Source organism: Sabethes cyaneus, chromosome 2 (assembly GCF_943734655.1).
Source record: "Sabethes cyaneus chromosome 2, idSabCyanKW18_F2, whole genome shotgun sequence".
Taxonomy (NCBI): domain Eukaryota; kingdom Metazoa; phylum Arthropoda; class Insecta; order Diptera; family Culicidae; genus Sabethes; species Sabethes cyaneus.
The window spans coordinates 120349435-120366773 of record NC_071354.1 but is presented as its reverse complement, the minus strand read 5'-3'; the positions used below and the strand labels follow the sequence as shown (position 1 = coordinate 120366773).

Genomic DNA, 17339 nt, shown 5'->3' with positions numbered 1-17339 from the left:
CGTTCATATACACTAGCGCCAGTTGTCACTCAAATACCAGATATGTCAGTACATGTATTGGTAGTAGTGTAAATAACGCACCATATACTGGAATTAAAAACAAAATGCTGCTAATGGCTAGTGAATGAAAATTGATTTATATTTTCGTATCAGAGGGGAATTTTTGTGTTCTTCTGTGATAAAAAGAAGTAGAATTGTTCTGTGATAGCATATTCACTGCTATTTAGTTTCTAGAATAAGTAAACGTGATCACAATTGTGTGTTTTCCAAACCATCATCAAGAGCGGATACGCGTAAGCGATTGCTGCTAGTTTTTTCAGCCTGGTTACGTGCTAGTGGGAAAACAGTGGTTTTGATGTTTATTGAATAAAATTAAGCAAACTACTTACATTTTTATGAATATAGTTATAAAACATTAAAGCCTATGAGTGCTACATTTGTTTCAGTATTTTTATATAATGGCAAAGTTTTTATTTGGGAAAGTGTAGCCAAAAAAGGTAATGTATGCCGAAATTAGTAGCGTGATGGGAATACCCTCCCGTACCCTATGTATTAGGAACTGTCTGTGCGATACTATCAAAGACTAGTAATAAATAAATAAAAATAAATAAAATTTTCAATTCTGGCAGTCGTACGCCAGATGCGAAAGCAACACTAGCAGCTTCAAGTACAGTAGCAGGGGGATTAGCTGGTGGAAGAGTGGATTGTTTCGATGATAGTGAACCCTTAAGATGGAAATGTAGAGTTTGATATTCTGCACGTTGTTCTGAAAACGAAAACTGGATCACCAGATCGCAATGAGTCCAGCTCTGTTTCAATACCTTTCAACTCCTCCATAAGCTTGTCCAGTCGTTGAATACGAAAGGGAATTTCAGCGGTCTTTGAAATGTCAAAATTCTCCTCGAATTCGCGGATCAGCTCGATAGATCCAACGACATAGGCATGCCTCGCGTGTAAATGTTTTAATTGTTTGGCCTTTTTAGTTCGGGTTACAGATGCCATTTCGTGAACTTTATCTCTTTGTTGATAATCAAAGAAAACTGTACCCACCTGCTACGTCCGTACTTAACCTCTGTTTCTAGTTTGTCCCTCGATTGGATTGTGTCCGATACTGTCCGGCGGATGATATTTTAGCGCGGCTAGCAACTGTGATGATGACGACGATATTCACCACAGCAGCAACTCAACGAGGAGGTGATGACGACCTTGCGAACGGGATTTGTTAGCAAATGTGTTCAAAATAACCAGTAGCAGCACGGCAGAGTAGGCAGCACCGAGATTAGCAGCAACAGTAATGGCAGGAACAATAGCAGCGTCTGGACGAATTCCGATGGTAGACAATTTTTAGCAGAGTCACAAATGGTCAGCTTCACAACCTGCACAGTCATAAATGACCGAAATAATTTCTCACGTGGTGATAGAAATGTTCGATCGGGGTCTTTCTAATCGCGATGGCGATATCAATCGAAAACACACGCGGCGAGTATACTTTATCGAAATATTTTACGGGACTTGGTCCCGGGTTTCGGCACCATAAAAACTGTTCGGAATCCTCCGGAATTGATCCGGGAAAGAGATCACACTGGGTGAACAAACTGTGGTTTCTGGAACCACGTGAAAGGATTTTCGGAGAGCGTTAATGGTAAAATTTAAGACGTGTTCGATTGCTTGGTTGTAACAATACTGATGTGTAATTAATCAGAATCTTCGGTTTTGTTAATTTAATACATATATGTATAAGTATGAGTTTATCTAGTTCCGTTGCTTTCATTATAGAGGTAAGTATCAAAGTGTATATAATGTAAGGTAAGTATGTAGGTCAGTATAATTGTTTAATTTAGAAAGTATTATTTCAAATTGCAAAGTTTGTGTGCACGCCAGTTTAATAAGTTCGAAGAAGTTAAATTGTTATTGGAAAAGTCTAAAGCAACAGTGGCTTGTTTTACGGAGACCTGGCTGAATGAAGCAATTCCTAATGGAGCGATTAAAATTCCTGGTTACAAAATTTTGCGGAATGATCGTTTGTATAAGAGAGGAGGTGGCATAGCTATTTATATTAAGGAATTTGTACGAAGTAGGGCAGTATACACCACAACCAATTGTGTTGATTCAACGTCCAAAACTGAGTGTCTCGCAGTGGAAATCAGCATTGGCGCTATCACCGTTCTCTTGCTGGCAGTTTATAACCCGCCGGAAAGCGATTGCTCATTTTTTATCGAAACGGAGTTGGCTGGAATCATTTCGACGTATGAGCGTATTATTCTATTGGGTGATTTTAACACTGATTTACTGTTGCGGAATGCTAAGTCTCTTAGACTCCAGTCAGTACTGGACACTTTTGGTTTGGAGGTGATTGGTAGAGAACCAACTCACTTCTATGATGGTGGATGCTCACTCTTAGATCTGTTAATAACAAATCAACCTGATGATGTGATTGCTTTTGGACAAGTAGCTATGCCAGCTCTTTCGAAACACGACTTGATTTTCTGCTCGTTGAATATCGAAATCCAACCCCAATCTTTGCCAATAACATACCGCGACTATTTAAATTTTGATGTCATGAAACTTCGTACCACAATGGACAATATTAGTTGGGACCAGCTCTATTCTGGGAACGATGTCGAACAGCAGATCAGCTTTTTCGTTAACAATATTGCAAATGTTCACGATGTATGCATTCCTGTTCGAGTAGTCAAGCAGCGTAAACAACACAACGGTTGGTTCAACAATGACATTATACGTGCTATGTATGCAAGAGATCTTGCTTATAAAGATTGGAAGATCGCCACGACAGAACGTAAATCATTTCTGAGGACTGTTTACAATCGACTGAGGAATAAAGCCAATCTTCTAATTCGACGGGCTAAGGCACAGTACATCAACAACCTTTTTGGTACCACGGAAACGACACAGAATTTTTGGAAAAAAGTCAAGCAACTCGGTGTAGGCTTTTCCAGGGAAAATGAAGAATGCAATTTCGATCCTGACTTAGTGAATGCAGTGTTTTCGAGCAATTTCACAATCGATCGGGACACACAACATTCAGACTACATCTACCAACCCCGAGATAGGAGTGATAATATGCTAGAATTCCAACCCTTTGCTAATCATGAGATTGTGAATGCTGTTTACGAAGTGAAATCAAATGCTGCTGGCACAGATGGAATACCCATGAAGTTTCTTAAAATTATTCTTCCGTTCGTAGCTGATCATATTACGTGGATTTTCAATAATATAATATCCACCTCAGTTTTTCCATCTGCCTGGAAGGAAGCGAAAGTTTTGCCACTTCGAAAGAAGAAACACATTAACTCGATTGATAACTTGCGTCCCATAAGTCTACTGTGTGGTTTATCCAAGGTATTGGAAAAGCTTCTAAAGCAGCAGGTGGTCACCCACATACAACGTTACAACCTCCTTTCGGATCAGCAAGCAGGTTTTCGACAAGGCCAAAGTATCAAAACAGCTCTTCTAAGAGTTTATGACGATATCGCCATAGCCATTGACAACAAAAACAAAGCAGTATTACTATTGTTGGATTTTTCGAAAGCGTTCGATACCATCTCCCACCAACGACTCTGTAGTAAGCTATATAATTGTTATTTCTTTAGCCACTCAGCCGTAGAGTTAATTCGTTCTTACTTATCTGGAAGAACTCAAGTAGTCGTCTGTGGTGAGAAAGTTTCCAAAAGTGGTGCTGTCACGTCCGGTGTCCCGCAAGGTTCTGTGCTGGGGCCAGTCCTGTTCACGATGTATATCGACGATCTTCCAAATGTATTAAGGTACTGTAAAGCTCAACTGTTTGCCGACGATGTCCAGTTAGTCTGTATATGCCCTGGTAAATCACCTGCTGAGTTGCTGCGTCTAGTTAATGAGGATCTGACTAGGTTTCATCGTTGGGCCTTGCGAAACAGTTTACAAGTTAATCACAATAAAAGTAAAGTCTTGCTATTTGGTGCAAGTGGTCACGAGAGCTCTGTGCTGCCTGATGTAATAATTGACGGAAACATAATCGGACTAACCAGTGATGCTAGTAACCTCGGACTGGTTTTCCAGGATAATTTAAAGTGGGACAAAACAGTTTTACAGCAATGCAGCAAAATCTATGGTGGTCTGAGGACCTTAAGAGCCGTGACGAAAGGTTTGCCTATAAAAACAAAACTGCAACTGTTCAAATCACTACTGTTACCCCACTTCATGTTTGCGGATGTTGTCTATATGAACATGGCTATGGCACTACATTCGAAACTGGAAGTTGCCTTAAATGACTGTGCGAGATATGTTTACAACATAAACCGATGGACTTCAGTGCGTCATCTCCAGAAAAATCTCCTAGGTTGTCCCTTTGTGAATTTCTATGCATTGAGAGCCTGCTTATTCTTGCACAAGATAGTGCATCGGAAAGCACCAAACTACTTATTCGCTAAGTTAACATCAATGCGAGGAAGGCGTACTATGGGTTTCTCTGTTCCTGCCCACAGCACAGCTCTTTATGGAGGATCGTTCTTTGTGAAAGGAGTGGTTTTGTGGAACACTCTTCCACCTGAATTGAAACGTGTTTGTTCGGAAATAATGTTCAAGAGAGGCTGCACTTCATTCTTCAACAGATAATATAGTTTAAGGTGTTATTAGTATGTTAGTGTATTTGTTTTAAGAAATTGTTGAAAAGTGTTGTATTATGTAATTTTACCGGTATGGCAAGGAAAAGACTTAAATCTTAGGCCGTTTTGTAATTAACAAATCAAAATCAAATCAAATTGTAGGATAATTTCATTAGTAAGTATATCATCACTTTTTACTGGTAAGGTAAGTTGTATATCATATGATCCTCAACAAAATCCAAAAATTATCTATTACAGTCAACTCATGCAAAGTATCCGATAAACGTGAAATCGACCTTCAAGGATTTGAACCAAATTTTGTCAGATTGTTCATTTTAGGTCAAAAAGCAAAAATCTTAAGTTTGGTGCCGGTCGATACCGCACACGATTAGTGGTAGTACCTCTTTTTTAAAAGGAAAGACCCGTTTTGTCAAACCTTTTTATTTTTATTTACTTATAGATAAACATGGAAATATTAGGTTTGAAAAGAAACTATTTTCACATTCCAATTCCAATCGAAAATAGTCGAGTAAAAATGGCTTTTTTTGCGTTTAAGGCTGGAAATGATCATATAGAAATCGACACGTCTTTGGAACTTAATTCAACTGTTTGTTAACGCTGTGCTAGTTATCATCCATACGCAGCTAAGCGATAAGCAATCTTCAGGGTGTATTTTAACCTACTAAATAACTTTGTAGAACATTTGAAAGCAATGAAAACATCGTGTGCAAAAGTTTTGAGCAGAATTGATTTTAGAATGGTTTCATTAAGCATATCATTAAATCGCGCAACCAGTAAGAGATAGATAATAATATATGCAGCAAAGTTGCTTATTTTAGTGTGTTCTACAATTTTTGTGAAGACGCTTATTTTTTTGGACGTGTTAAAAAAAATTGTGTCACACTAAATATTCAGTGAAGTGCCGTTACTAATGGTTCTTGGCCATTTTTGTAGAGTTTTGTCGAGAGCCGGTCCTTTTCGGCGGTTCTATTCTTCAACTGACCGATTTCTCGCCGGATCTCTTTGAGATCGGAAGTCGAAACGCCTATAGGCTCTCCTACGTTGACTTTTGCTCCATTTTCTTTAGCTATATCGCAATTGACATCCCTATCAAAGAACTGTCTCCACTCACCAACATCCTCGCGCTCGTTTGTGGCCAGGTTTGCTTGCTCGTTCCTACACATGTCAGGCCTCGGTGTGTATCCTTTACGAGATCGGTTCACCTTCTCATAGAACTTGCGCATCTCACTAGCCTGAAATAATGGTCCTAGCTCTCCTTCTGGCGTTTTGCGGCCTTACTGATGGCCGAACGTATCCTGCTTCATTTATCTTCGAGGATCGAAGCACCTGGCCACAGAGGAAGGCGCGTAGTTCTCAGCATCTTGTGGATTGTCTAATTACCGAATGTTTAACCGAGGAGAATGACTTTGTCGCAGGGAGCGTACGTTGGTGATGTTCGAGAAAACCCAGCCTCCGATGAGAATATGGTCGATTATGTTCAATGTTAGTTGGTCAGGTGATCTCCTGGTGGTTTTGTGGATCTATACGGGGAGAAAATGTGTTTCTGATCCTCAGGCCTCGGGAAGCTGCAAAGTTGATGCATCACTGGCCGTTATCACTATACATTGCTTCCCTGTCGATCTAAGCGTTCATGTCCTCAATGACAATGATATCCCGTGGCGAGCTGCTATCGTATGTTGCCTCCAACTGGACATCGAACGCTTTTTTTTTCGTCGTCGGGTCTACCTTCGTGTGGCCAGTGCACGCTTATGATGGTGAAGTTGAAGAAACGGCCTTTTGTCCTCAACACACACATCCTTTCGTGATTCTGCATTCTGCCTCTCACTACGAAGCCCGTTCCCAACTCGTTGGTTGCTCCACTATTCTGGCAAAATTGGGTCTTGCCGCCACGGATCCCCCACACCTTCCCGCTTTTGCGACAGATCTCCTGTAGTACCACGATGCCGAACTTTTGTGGTTCTAACTGAACGAACAACATCCTGTCGCCATCCACAAAATTTAGTGACTTACAGTTCCAGGTAGGAAGCATCCATTCCAAATCCTTGTTTCATCGCCTTTGTCCATGCTAAATGTTCTGATTTGAATTTTCTCTTGATTTTTCGTAATATTTGAGATATAAAAAGCTTGCCTTACTAGGACTACGCTACCGAGTCTCATGATGAGGCTGCCATCGTATAGTGCCGAGACAAGACAGTGCCTCTTTGCCTGTCAGTATACGACCTTAGTTTTCACCAGGGTTGGTTACCACATCTCCGCTAAGGTTGCTTGTATTCCGGCTGGTAGGGTAATCAACCTATTTTGGACCTCATCTGTAGCTGTACATAATTTGGACACTTACAGCAAAATCAAATGGAAGTGTCCAAATTATGTACTGTTTCAGATGGGGTCCAAAACAGGTTGGTTACCCTACCACGAGGAGGTGGAGATAGAAGTTGCTGGATAAGAGGCTAAGGACCACTATGGGGTCTGTGTTGCATACTATGCAGTCGTTCACCAACCGTTTTTTATCCACCAGGTCTCGGTATAAATAGGTACCCGATCAGACAAACATAACAAAATTATAACAAATCATGATATTCTGTTATGACGGTATTTCTAACATGATTTGCTATAATTTTGGTCACGTTAGTAATTAAAATATCAAAAATTCTACCAGAACTTCTTGGCAGCAGTAGCAAAAATGTGACAAAATTTGTTATGCTTTGAACAAAATTATATCAAAATTTGTTATGATATTTGTAACAGGCTTTGTTATAATTTTGTTAAATATAACAAAAACTTCTTTGCCTTCATCTGCTATATCGACATTTTATTTCGGCTAAATTGCCAGAAATAGTACAACACTATTTATCAGGAACATTCACAAATAGCACAAAAAAAGCCGATTTAATCCACCTAGTGGTGAAAGGAACCTTTATTATGCCATCTTATTTGTTATTTGATATGGGCATTTCCAGCTCAAATAGCAAATTGGCTAGTCTAGATTATTTTTAATTGGAATCAAGTTTCGCTGATATGTTGGATACTGTACAAGGACTCGTTTTCCATAAAACGTTATCTTTTACGCCAAGTTTAACTTTTCGAAAGGACGTATTTAAAAATGAGATTATTATTTAAATTATCTTTTAAAAGGAAAGGAAAGTCAAAGGAATGTTGTGGGCAATTAAGTGTATTTTCAGAAAAAATTAGGCTGAAAGAAAAAAAGAAAAAAACAGTTGTAAAATATTGATTTTCTCAAAATATCTCCTCCGATTTGTCTTATTTTTTTAAGGTAGCTTTGCCCTAAAATCTGGTGAAGAGCTACTTATGCACACTTTTTCTGATAAGTTTTTTGATAAACCTTTGAAATTTGTATTTTTTGTAAAACTAACAAAATCAAATTGTATACGCACCATTTTGAACAAAATCGTTATATAAACTGTTGGCCCAGCCGTTCTCAAGTTAATGCAAATGTAAAATCTACAAATTATGTATTAGGGTCACTTTACGCGTATCTGAAAACCGTGTAATCGACTTTCACGGATTTGAAGCAAATTTTGTTAGATTGTTCAGTTTAGATCAGAGCCTAAATCCTAAATTTGGTGCCGATTAGTCCTCCCCAGGATTAATTGTCGAACAATTTTATTTTATTTTTCTCTGGAAATATTAGATTTAGAAAGATACTATTTCCATATTTCAATTCCAATCATTCCGACCAAAAATAGTCGAGTCAGAAATGGCTTTTTAACGTTTAGAGCTGGAAATGCTCATTTAGAAATCAACATGTCTTCGGAACTTAATTCAACTGTTTATTAACGCTGTGTTAATTATCATCCACATGCATCCTAGCAATAAGCAATCTTCATAGTATGTTTTAACATACTGAATAACTTTCTAGAAAATGTGGAAGCAATAAAGTATCAATAAAATATCGTATGCAAAGCTTTTGAGCAGAATTGATTTTAAAGTGGTTTCTTTAAACAAATCATTCGCCTCTATTCTACATACCGATCGGAGCCGGATCCGATCAGAAATAGCGCTTCGATCGGAATACAACGTATGCGGGACGTATCGGGACGTTTCTGATCGGAACGGACCCGAACGGAATGTAGAATCGAGGCGATTATACTGCGCGACCAGTAAGAGATAGATACTTACTATACGCAGCAAAATTGCTTATTTGAGTGTGCTTTACAATTTTTTTAAAGACGCTATATTTTTTGAACGCATTTTAAAGAGCAAAAATTTGTATCACCCTATTAGGCAAATCCACCGTCATAAGGGTATAAGAAAATGCGCTATATTTTATTAATAAACTGAACCCAAGCTACACACATTAAAAAATTACGCATTTTCACGCTATAGTAAACTATCGCGTTTTAGTGGTTTGGTCCCACTGGTTCATATTAGTAAAGTTTTCTTGAATTATTTTTTGATATCTTTTAAGTGGTAAAACCAATTCTTATGAAATTTTGCAGATATATTTGCAGTGTCAAAAGCTCTTGTTTGATAGTAAAAAAGTTGAAGCTGGGAAATTTATCATGGTTAAAACCATTATAAATTATTGTTAATTTTGATATGTTGTACATGATTGCTCATAACTTTCAAACTAAACGTCCAATCAAAAAACAAATCAATAGTGATCTATCCGACTATATTACCTTTCAAATGAGACTGATAGCGCATAAATCGGTTTGACCATCTCTGAGAAACAGGCGATCATTTGAACCTAGTCAAAATAGGTTTTTCAAGGCTAACTTTTTAACTACTCATTTGTTTTTATTGAAACGTGATAAAAATTTTAGGAATAGTAAGAGCTTTCGTTTGGTATTAAGATCATTGAAATCGGTTGTGTGGTTCCGGAGAAAACTGTGTCACGTAGTTTTCACATTTTTGCTTATAACTTTTAAACGAAACGTATCACGAAATGATTTAATAGTGATATACTAGGCGTAAATACCTTTCAAACAAAAGTAATAGCACACGAATCGGTTCAGCCATCTCCGAGAAATAAACGATAGAAAAAGAGCTACGCGCAAACACACAGACATTGCTCAATTCGTCGAACCCTATCGATTGGTATATGTGGCTCGGTCCCCCGGGCCTAGGATCAACTTCGTGTTTTTCGACCAATTCCTAAACCTTTGTTATAGTATAACAATGGTAATATAGTATAACAAAGGTAAAAACTTTCATACATTTTCAAAAATCGTTCCGGCCTCGACCGGGATTGAACTCACGACACATCGCACAGAATGCAACAGTCTTAACCTTTGTGCCAGAACTACTCTTGAATGAAGGTAGATTAAATGCTTATATGAATTAGCCGATAGCTCATTCGGGGTTGTCAGTTTTTGCTTCGAGCTGTCTATAAATAGATAATAAGCGTTCAATCTAAAACCGATATCAAGAAGACGAAGAAATCGAATCCTGATGTGTTGCGCCACTTTAAGAATGTTGCACGAATTGCCATCAAATATGGTCGGTGCTGAATCAGACTGGACCAAGTCGCAAATTCAAAAAATGAGTTAATGACACCTAGCGATCAACAATTTTCTAAGCTGCATTTTACTTTTATCTGACTATCATAAATGTTGCAAACAGCCATAATTATCAGATAATTTCGAACGATTGATAGGTATTAACCATACAGAGCAACAAACTTTGAACGCGTTTTTCTCGAAGAGTTTTGTCACTTGGTTCGGTTTAACTTAAAGACGACCATTATAAGAGAATAATGCAATGACTCCAATGTTTCAGTTTTCGAGTCTGTAGACTTTTCTATTCATTTTAGCAGGAGTCAACCACAGATAAGATTAAAAACAACCATGCACTTAATTATTTAAATGATGCGTATGGTTGAAAGCCCAATTAAAAAGTAAATAAATAAATGAATAAATGATATGTAGAAGAATTTTTTATTTCTCAGTAATTATGCAACCTATTTAGACAAGTTTTTTGTTGGTAAAGGTTTGAAGAAAATTTTAACTACTTTTGAACTTTGTAAATATACATAAACCGAGAATATAAAAGATAAGGTTTTATTTTATCGTCCATCCATATTTTATATGTTATTTTGCTCAGTTAGGTTCAGTTCAGTATAAGTGTGAGTAAACGAGACATTCTCCAACTACACGCCATTACTAAAAAAACTGGTTCTGATATATCGAACTGGATATATGAAATTCTACAATGACATTCAAAAATAGCTCTTTAGGTTATTTAAACAAAGATTTTTGTCAATACGTTCCTTAATTTCTAGTAATAAACTTTAAGAATGTTTAAGAATGTTCCCCAAGCGTGACTTGACAGGAGCGGCGTGTTACTGCATCGAGTACGTTTCTTAAGGTGCATTTAGATAAGAAATTTTTTAGATTTTATTTTTAGAATTTGATTTTATTTTAGTTTTCCAAAGACTTGTCAATTTTCAAAGATTATAAAAATTCCGAAAGAGCGCTTTACCAGATTATAGAGCATTATTTGCGCTTAAAAAAATTTAAAAAAAAAGACATGTTTTGAGATAATTCACAATTTATGATTTTTATCGCGTATTTGCAAAGCTTTTTCTTTCAGTGTAATTGTTTACTGAAAACACACTTAATTTACTACAAATTTTGCTTTGACGTCATTTTCATAAAATAAATAGTTTTCGACATATAAAATTTTTTGAAAACAATAATCTAATTTCTAAATACGCTCTTTTTAAAAGTTACCGCCATCCGGGGTGAGATTGTGCCACGGGGGTGAGATTGTGCCACGGGGGTGAGATTGTGCCAAAAACCAAAAATGTTTATTTGTGAAAATTTATTATATCTATAGAAACTGGTGACCTAAATTTAAAATGTTTGTGAACATAACATATTTATTCATAACTTAGAATAGAACACAGATAATATAAGCAAACCATTTAGCCTAAACAGGGTTTCAAAGTTTGCGATCAAAAATGCTCGGAAATAACGCTTGTAAAAAATGTCCCGCATAAACCAACCCAAACAAGAAATCGCATCAACTTGCTATTTTGAAGGTATATAAACTAATCATTTACAATGTATTGAAAAGTTATTATGTGTTGGATAAGTTTACGAAAATAATATTTTTCGAAACTTTGTACTTTTCGAGTTTCACGGGGGTGAGATTGTGCCAAGCCATAATGATCGATCCAATTGGTAGATTTCACATACACAACAAAAATACGTCAGTATACACCAGTAACAGCTAACAGGAAAGGGGGTACAATGGCTCCCGCCCACATTAAGATGGCAGCCCCATCAGTGGGATAAGGACCTTAGGTTAACAGCCTACTGTACCAGAACATAAAAAAGTTACCGAAAATGAAGGAAAAAATCTATCTGGATTATTGGCAACGACCTGTAGCATGAAAACACGGACACGAATCGGAACATGGAATATACTGACCCTTGCCCAGCAGGGCAAGCTGGCTCAACTTGCAAGGGAAGCTAGTCGCCTGAAGCTTGAAATCCTGGGGCAGTGCGAGGTCCGCTGGCCGGGTACTGGCGAACACAGGATATCATCCGGGCAAGTCTTGCTCTACTCTGGCACACGAGGTGAAAATGCTACTCGAGAAAGAGGAGTTGGATTCCTACTGAGCCCAGGGGCACATGCGGCCTTGATGAAGTGGGAACCAATAAATGAGCTAATAATCGTTTCCAGATTCAGAACACGGGTTAGGAACCTTACGGCAATCCAGTGCTATGCGCCAACAGATGCTGCCGACCTGCAGGAGAAAGAGAGCTTTTACAGCCAGCTGAACAGCGTGGTTGAGAAAATCCCGAAGGGGGACATTCAAATTCACATGGGCGACTTCAACGCAAAGGTTGGCTCAAACAACGCGGACCTTGAACGCGTCATAGGACGCCATAGCCTAGGAGAGATGAGCGAAAACGGGGAGCTGTTTACAGAATTCTGTGGTAATAACGACATGGTCATCGGTGGATCGCTCTTCCCCCATAGACCAGTACATAAAGTCACGTGGGTTTCCCGCGACGGCCGAACAGAAAACCAAATCGACCACATCTGCATCAGCCGGAAATGGAGAAGGAGCCTTCTTGATGTACGCAACAAACGCAGCGCTGATATTACATCCGACCATCATCTTGTTATCGCTGAGATACGTCTGCGCGTTGCACGTGTCCAACGACGGGAGGAGAAAGTTGGGTGCCGCTACGACGTCCGCCGATTGGAGAATCCTGAGGTGAAAAGGGCCTTTATTGAACAACTTGAATCTCGAGCCTCGGAGTTGTCACCTGGTGGAACCGTCGAAGAACAATGGACCGGCATCAAGAACGCCTTCATCACGACCAGTGATGAAACCCTCGGCAAAGCGCGCAGTGGGCGGGGGGAGTGGATTTCGGATGAAACTTGGAGGAATATCGACGAGCGGAGAGAGGCGAAAGCCGGCATTGAGCGAGCGCGGACCAGATCGGCTAAGACAGCTGCCCGTCAACGATACGCCGAACTGGAGAGGGCTGTTAAACGTGCTTGTAAGCGGGACAAGAGAGCCTGGACTAATTCCCTAGCCGAACAAGGAGAAACCGCCGCCGCCAATGGTGATATCCGTTTGTTGTACGATATTTCTCGCCGCCTTAGTGGTGCCAGGATGAATACAAAGATGCCGCTAAAGGACAGAGCTGGTCAGCTATTGACTGACCGTACAGAACAGCTTAAGCGATGGACTGAACATTTTGAACAACTCTTCCGAGTTTCAAATGTCAGAGACCTACAAAACCAGCAGCGTACGACGCCTACAGTTCGTCGAATAAATCGCGTGAACTCGGAGGCGCCATCGCTGGACGAAATTGTAGCAGCCATCAAGAGTATGAAATCCAATAGAGCGCCAGGGATAGATCGTATTTCAGCCGAAATGCTCAAAGCTTAGCCATCTTTGTCAGCCCAGATGATGCATCAGCTTTTCGGCAATATTTGGGGAACCGTAACTTTTCCGGTGGACTGGATGCAGGGCATGTTGGTCAAAGTCCCTAAGAAAGGAGACCTAACTGAATGCGGTAACTGGCGTGGCATCACGTTGCTCTGTATTACTCTCAAAGTACTCTGTAAGGTAATCCTCAACCGGATCCAGGAGAAGATCGACGCTACTCTCCTGCGGCAGCGAGCTGGATTCCGAGCTGGCCGATCATGTGTAGACCATATCACAACGCTCCGCATTATATTGGAGCAGATCAACGAATTCCAGGACTCTCTTCTGCTGGTGTTCGTTGACTTCGAAAGGCGTTCGACCGACTCAATCACGAAAACATCTGGGGCGCACTTAGGCGTAGAGGAGTTCCAGATAAGCTAGTCCATCTCATCGAGGCTCAGTACGAGGCGTTCTCGTGCAAGGTTTTGCATGACGGCGTCTTGTCCGACCCCATAAGGGTTACTGCTGGCGTGAGACAGGGCTGCATTTAATCACCGCTTCTGTTTCTCATCGTTATGGATGAGATATTAGTTGGAGCAATTGACAGTAAACCAAATCGGGGATTGCTTTGGAATCCTCTAACGATGGAGCAGCTCAATGACCTCGACCTAGCCGACGACATTGTCTTGCTCGCACAACGCCGAAACGATATGCAGAGCAAGTTAGATGACCTGTCCGAGAGCTCCCAGGCAGCAGGTCTCACAGCCAACGTAGCGAAATCTAAGTCAATGGTAGTGAACACTGACAATTCCACCAACTTCACAGTAGCGGGTCAACAAGTTGAGCAGGTAGACGCCTTTCAATATCTTGGTAGCCAAACAACGCCCGATGGTGGTACCAAGACTGACATAGCCACACGGATCAGGAAGGCCAGCGGTGCCTTTGCAGGTCTGCGAAACATTTGGCGCTCAAACCAGATCACTCTACGTACGAAAACCCGAATCTTTAATTCAAACGTTATGCCTGCGAAACGTGGTGCGTCTCAGCGGAGACAACGCAAAAACTGCAGGTATTCATTAACCGGTGCCTGCGATACATTATTCGTGTCTGGTGGCCTGATCATTGGATATCCAATGAGGAACTGCATCGTCGGTGTCATCAACGGCCGATAGCCACAGAAATTCGTGAACGTAGGTGGAAGTGGGTCGGACACACCTTGAGGAAAGGAGCGAACGAGGTTTGCAGAGAAGCACTCGACTGGAATCCACAAGGACAGCGTAGAAGAGGCAGACCCAGAGGCTCATGCCGACGGAGCTTAGCCAACGGCATCCGGGCTGTAGACGAGAACCTGTCCTGGCGACAGGTAAAAGCCATGGCGGGTAACCATCAGCACTGAAAATCTCTGATTTCATCCCTTTGTTCTGCCGGACCGGCGGTCATGGACACATAAGTAAATACACCAGTACACTTACATTCTTTACTATTGAGCACAATATTTTGACAGATTAGATTGCATCATCCATTTTGGATGAAAACAGCATCATAGGTCTGCTAAATTATTTAAACTAATTTTTACTTTTTCTCTGGAAATTTCAGATGCTTAGAATAAACCCTCTAATATAAGACGAGTATATTATACCGTGTATAAACTGCCAGTTTTAAGGAGGGGGAGGGGGTTGGGATGCGCCACATGTTCTGCGACCACGGGTTCTCGAACGAAGTAACTTTTGTTACTTTTGTTAAATGATCAAATAGGATGCCCCCTTAGGATACATGATCTATATATCTCCCCCTTGTTAGCCCTAGAAACTCTACTGGCTATATAAAGGCTGTCCATTGACTACGAACTCATTTTTACTTATTTCAGACCTCCCCGGGTTATTTCCTTTACACATTTTGTATGACACGTTGTTTTTGGCCGACCCCCTGCCCCTAAGAGTCCGCTTAGTTCATGGACGGCCCCATATGAATGACTTCATACTGACGTTTATGTGTATTGTTTATAAACATGCTAATGTTCACTGTTTAGGTATTTACCTTAACTTTATGTTATCTCTACGGTGGTTGTTAATTGAACAATTTAGTATATATTGACAAGTTTTAAATCAACTTAGATCCTAAATTGTGTGTATACTGAGCTAAAGAACAAAAACATATGCTTTTTTGGCACAATCTCACCCTGGATAACGGTACTCTGGACGAAAAAATATATTTCATGGAAAATGATTCGGTGCGTGATTGAAATGTATTAGCAAAACTTCATTGCAATCAAAAATAGTCGAGACAAACCGTTTGCAAGCTGGAACAAGCTGAAATTGCTCTGTAACAAAATTATAACCAGTTTTGATATAAGAACAAAGCTTGTAATAATTCTGTTAGCCTCATTATTTTGTCTGATCAAAAATATAACAAATTCTATTATTTCTATCTAATTGAGATATTTTTTTGTTATATGTTTGTTATAATCATTTACTCGGGATACCTCAAACGCTGGTATATCTAGTGTTAATGGAAAATGAATCCTTGTGTTGTATTCAATACATCAGCAAAACTTTACTTTAAATTTCAATCAAAAATAATCGAGACAAACCGATTTACTATTTGAGGGAAATGCCCATATTGAATGACAAATAAAAAGGTATAACAAAGGTTCCTTTCGCCACTAGGTGGATTAAATCGTGTTTTTTTTTTTTTTTTGAAGTCGCTCACGATTTTTCACTTTGCTGGACACTTGGCTTTATAATTACTTTGCAAAACATTATTGGTCAAATCGTTATTTTATAATTAATTTTTAAAATTGTATACTTAAACTTAAACTTAAAATTGTTTCTTAAACGCGTCAAATTTGGTGCTTCCACGATATTAAGTTAAGGTTGAGCAACAGACAACACTAGAAACGCAAGCTAAAAGTATACGTTGAAACCGACAGTACCCCAAATTTATTAAACTAAAATCTAAATATACATAAAAAGCAAATTTGTAACCTAAAACGGAGTTTTGCTTAAAAAACAAAATCGTTTTGTTGGCTTACGTTATGATACTCTTCGCTCCTGTAATTTGTGAATAATTACCTGATCCCTATATTTTGTAACGTAAATATAGAGTTCCTTCAAAGCAGCTATAACATCGAACTCTTCTTGTTGTTGGATTGAAAGCCTCTGCATAGCGGTACACATTTCCTGGTCACTGATTTGTGGTAAACGGCCAATTTCGGTATAGAAACTGGTAACCATTTCTCGATATTGCGGCAAGTCCTTTGAAAATCAAAAGAAACAAGAAGTTTAATTAGTACACTCGACTAAACAACAGATTGTCAAATTTACTGTATATGATACGTTTTTAGCTTTCCCAATCACTTAAAAAAGTAAATTTGTAAGCGCCCACCCTCTCAGTTAGCTCCGAGGTACGATGCTGGCCTAACAAGCCAGTCGTCGTATGTTCGAATCTCGACTGGGCGGTGCCGCTGCAGAGTTAATAGGATCTTTGCACTAGCCCCGTAATTTTCCTGTACTCTAGTAACCGGTTGCGAAGTTCATTTCTCGATAAAGAAGGGCCATGTTGGCTGGCAAAGGGTGAACATGTGCATTCCATAACCTCTGTTCATCTAATCGCCGTTTATACCTATGGCCTTATTTTACTTTCTAGATGCGAATCCCAACTACCAAGTACTAGACACTCAGTTAAGTAGAATAAATATTTTCTCTGTGCGCACGCACGCTTTAAGTCTTCCCGAAGGTACGGACTCACAAAACACAGTCACCGTGCAATAACAAACAGAGCGGAACCGACTGACAATGAAGGTCCGAAGCTCTGATACACGAGGTACACTGCTGCTACTCGCATAATAGATTCATTTAGGATCG

The 17339-nt window shown here is 39.6% G+C and overlaps 1 protein-coding gene across 5 annotated transcripts in view; it reads right to left on the bottom strand.

The window, feature by feature from the left end:
* Nucleotides 1-17339, bottom strand: part of LOC128734284 (plexin-B) — a 748132-nt gene that overhangs the window by 186743 nt on the left and 544050 nt on the right. For all 5 annotated transcript variants that reach the window (XM_053828386.1, XM_053828387.1, XM_053828388.1 and 2 more), the window contains one exon: nucleotides 16548-16730. In XM_053828386.1, the coding sequence (XP_053684361.1) occupies nucleotides 16548-16730 (183 nt within the window). The remainder of the gene's footprint in view (nucleotides 1-16547; nucleotides 16731-17339) is intronic.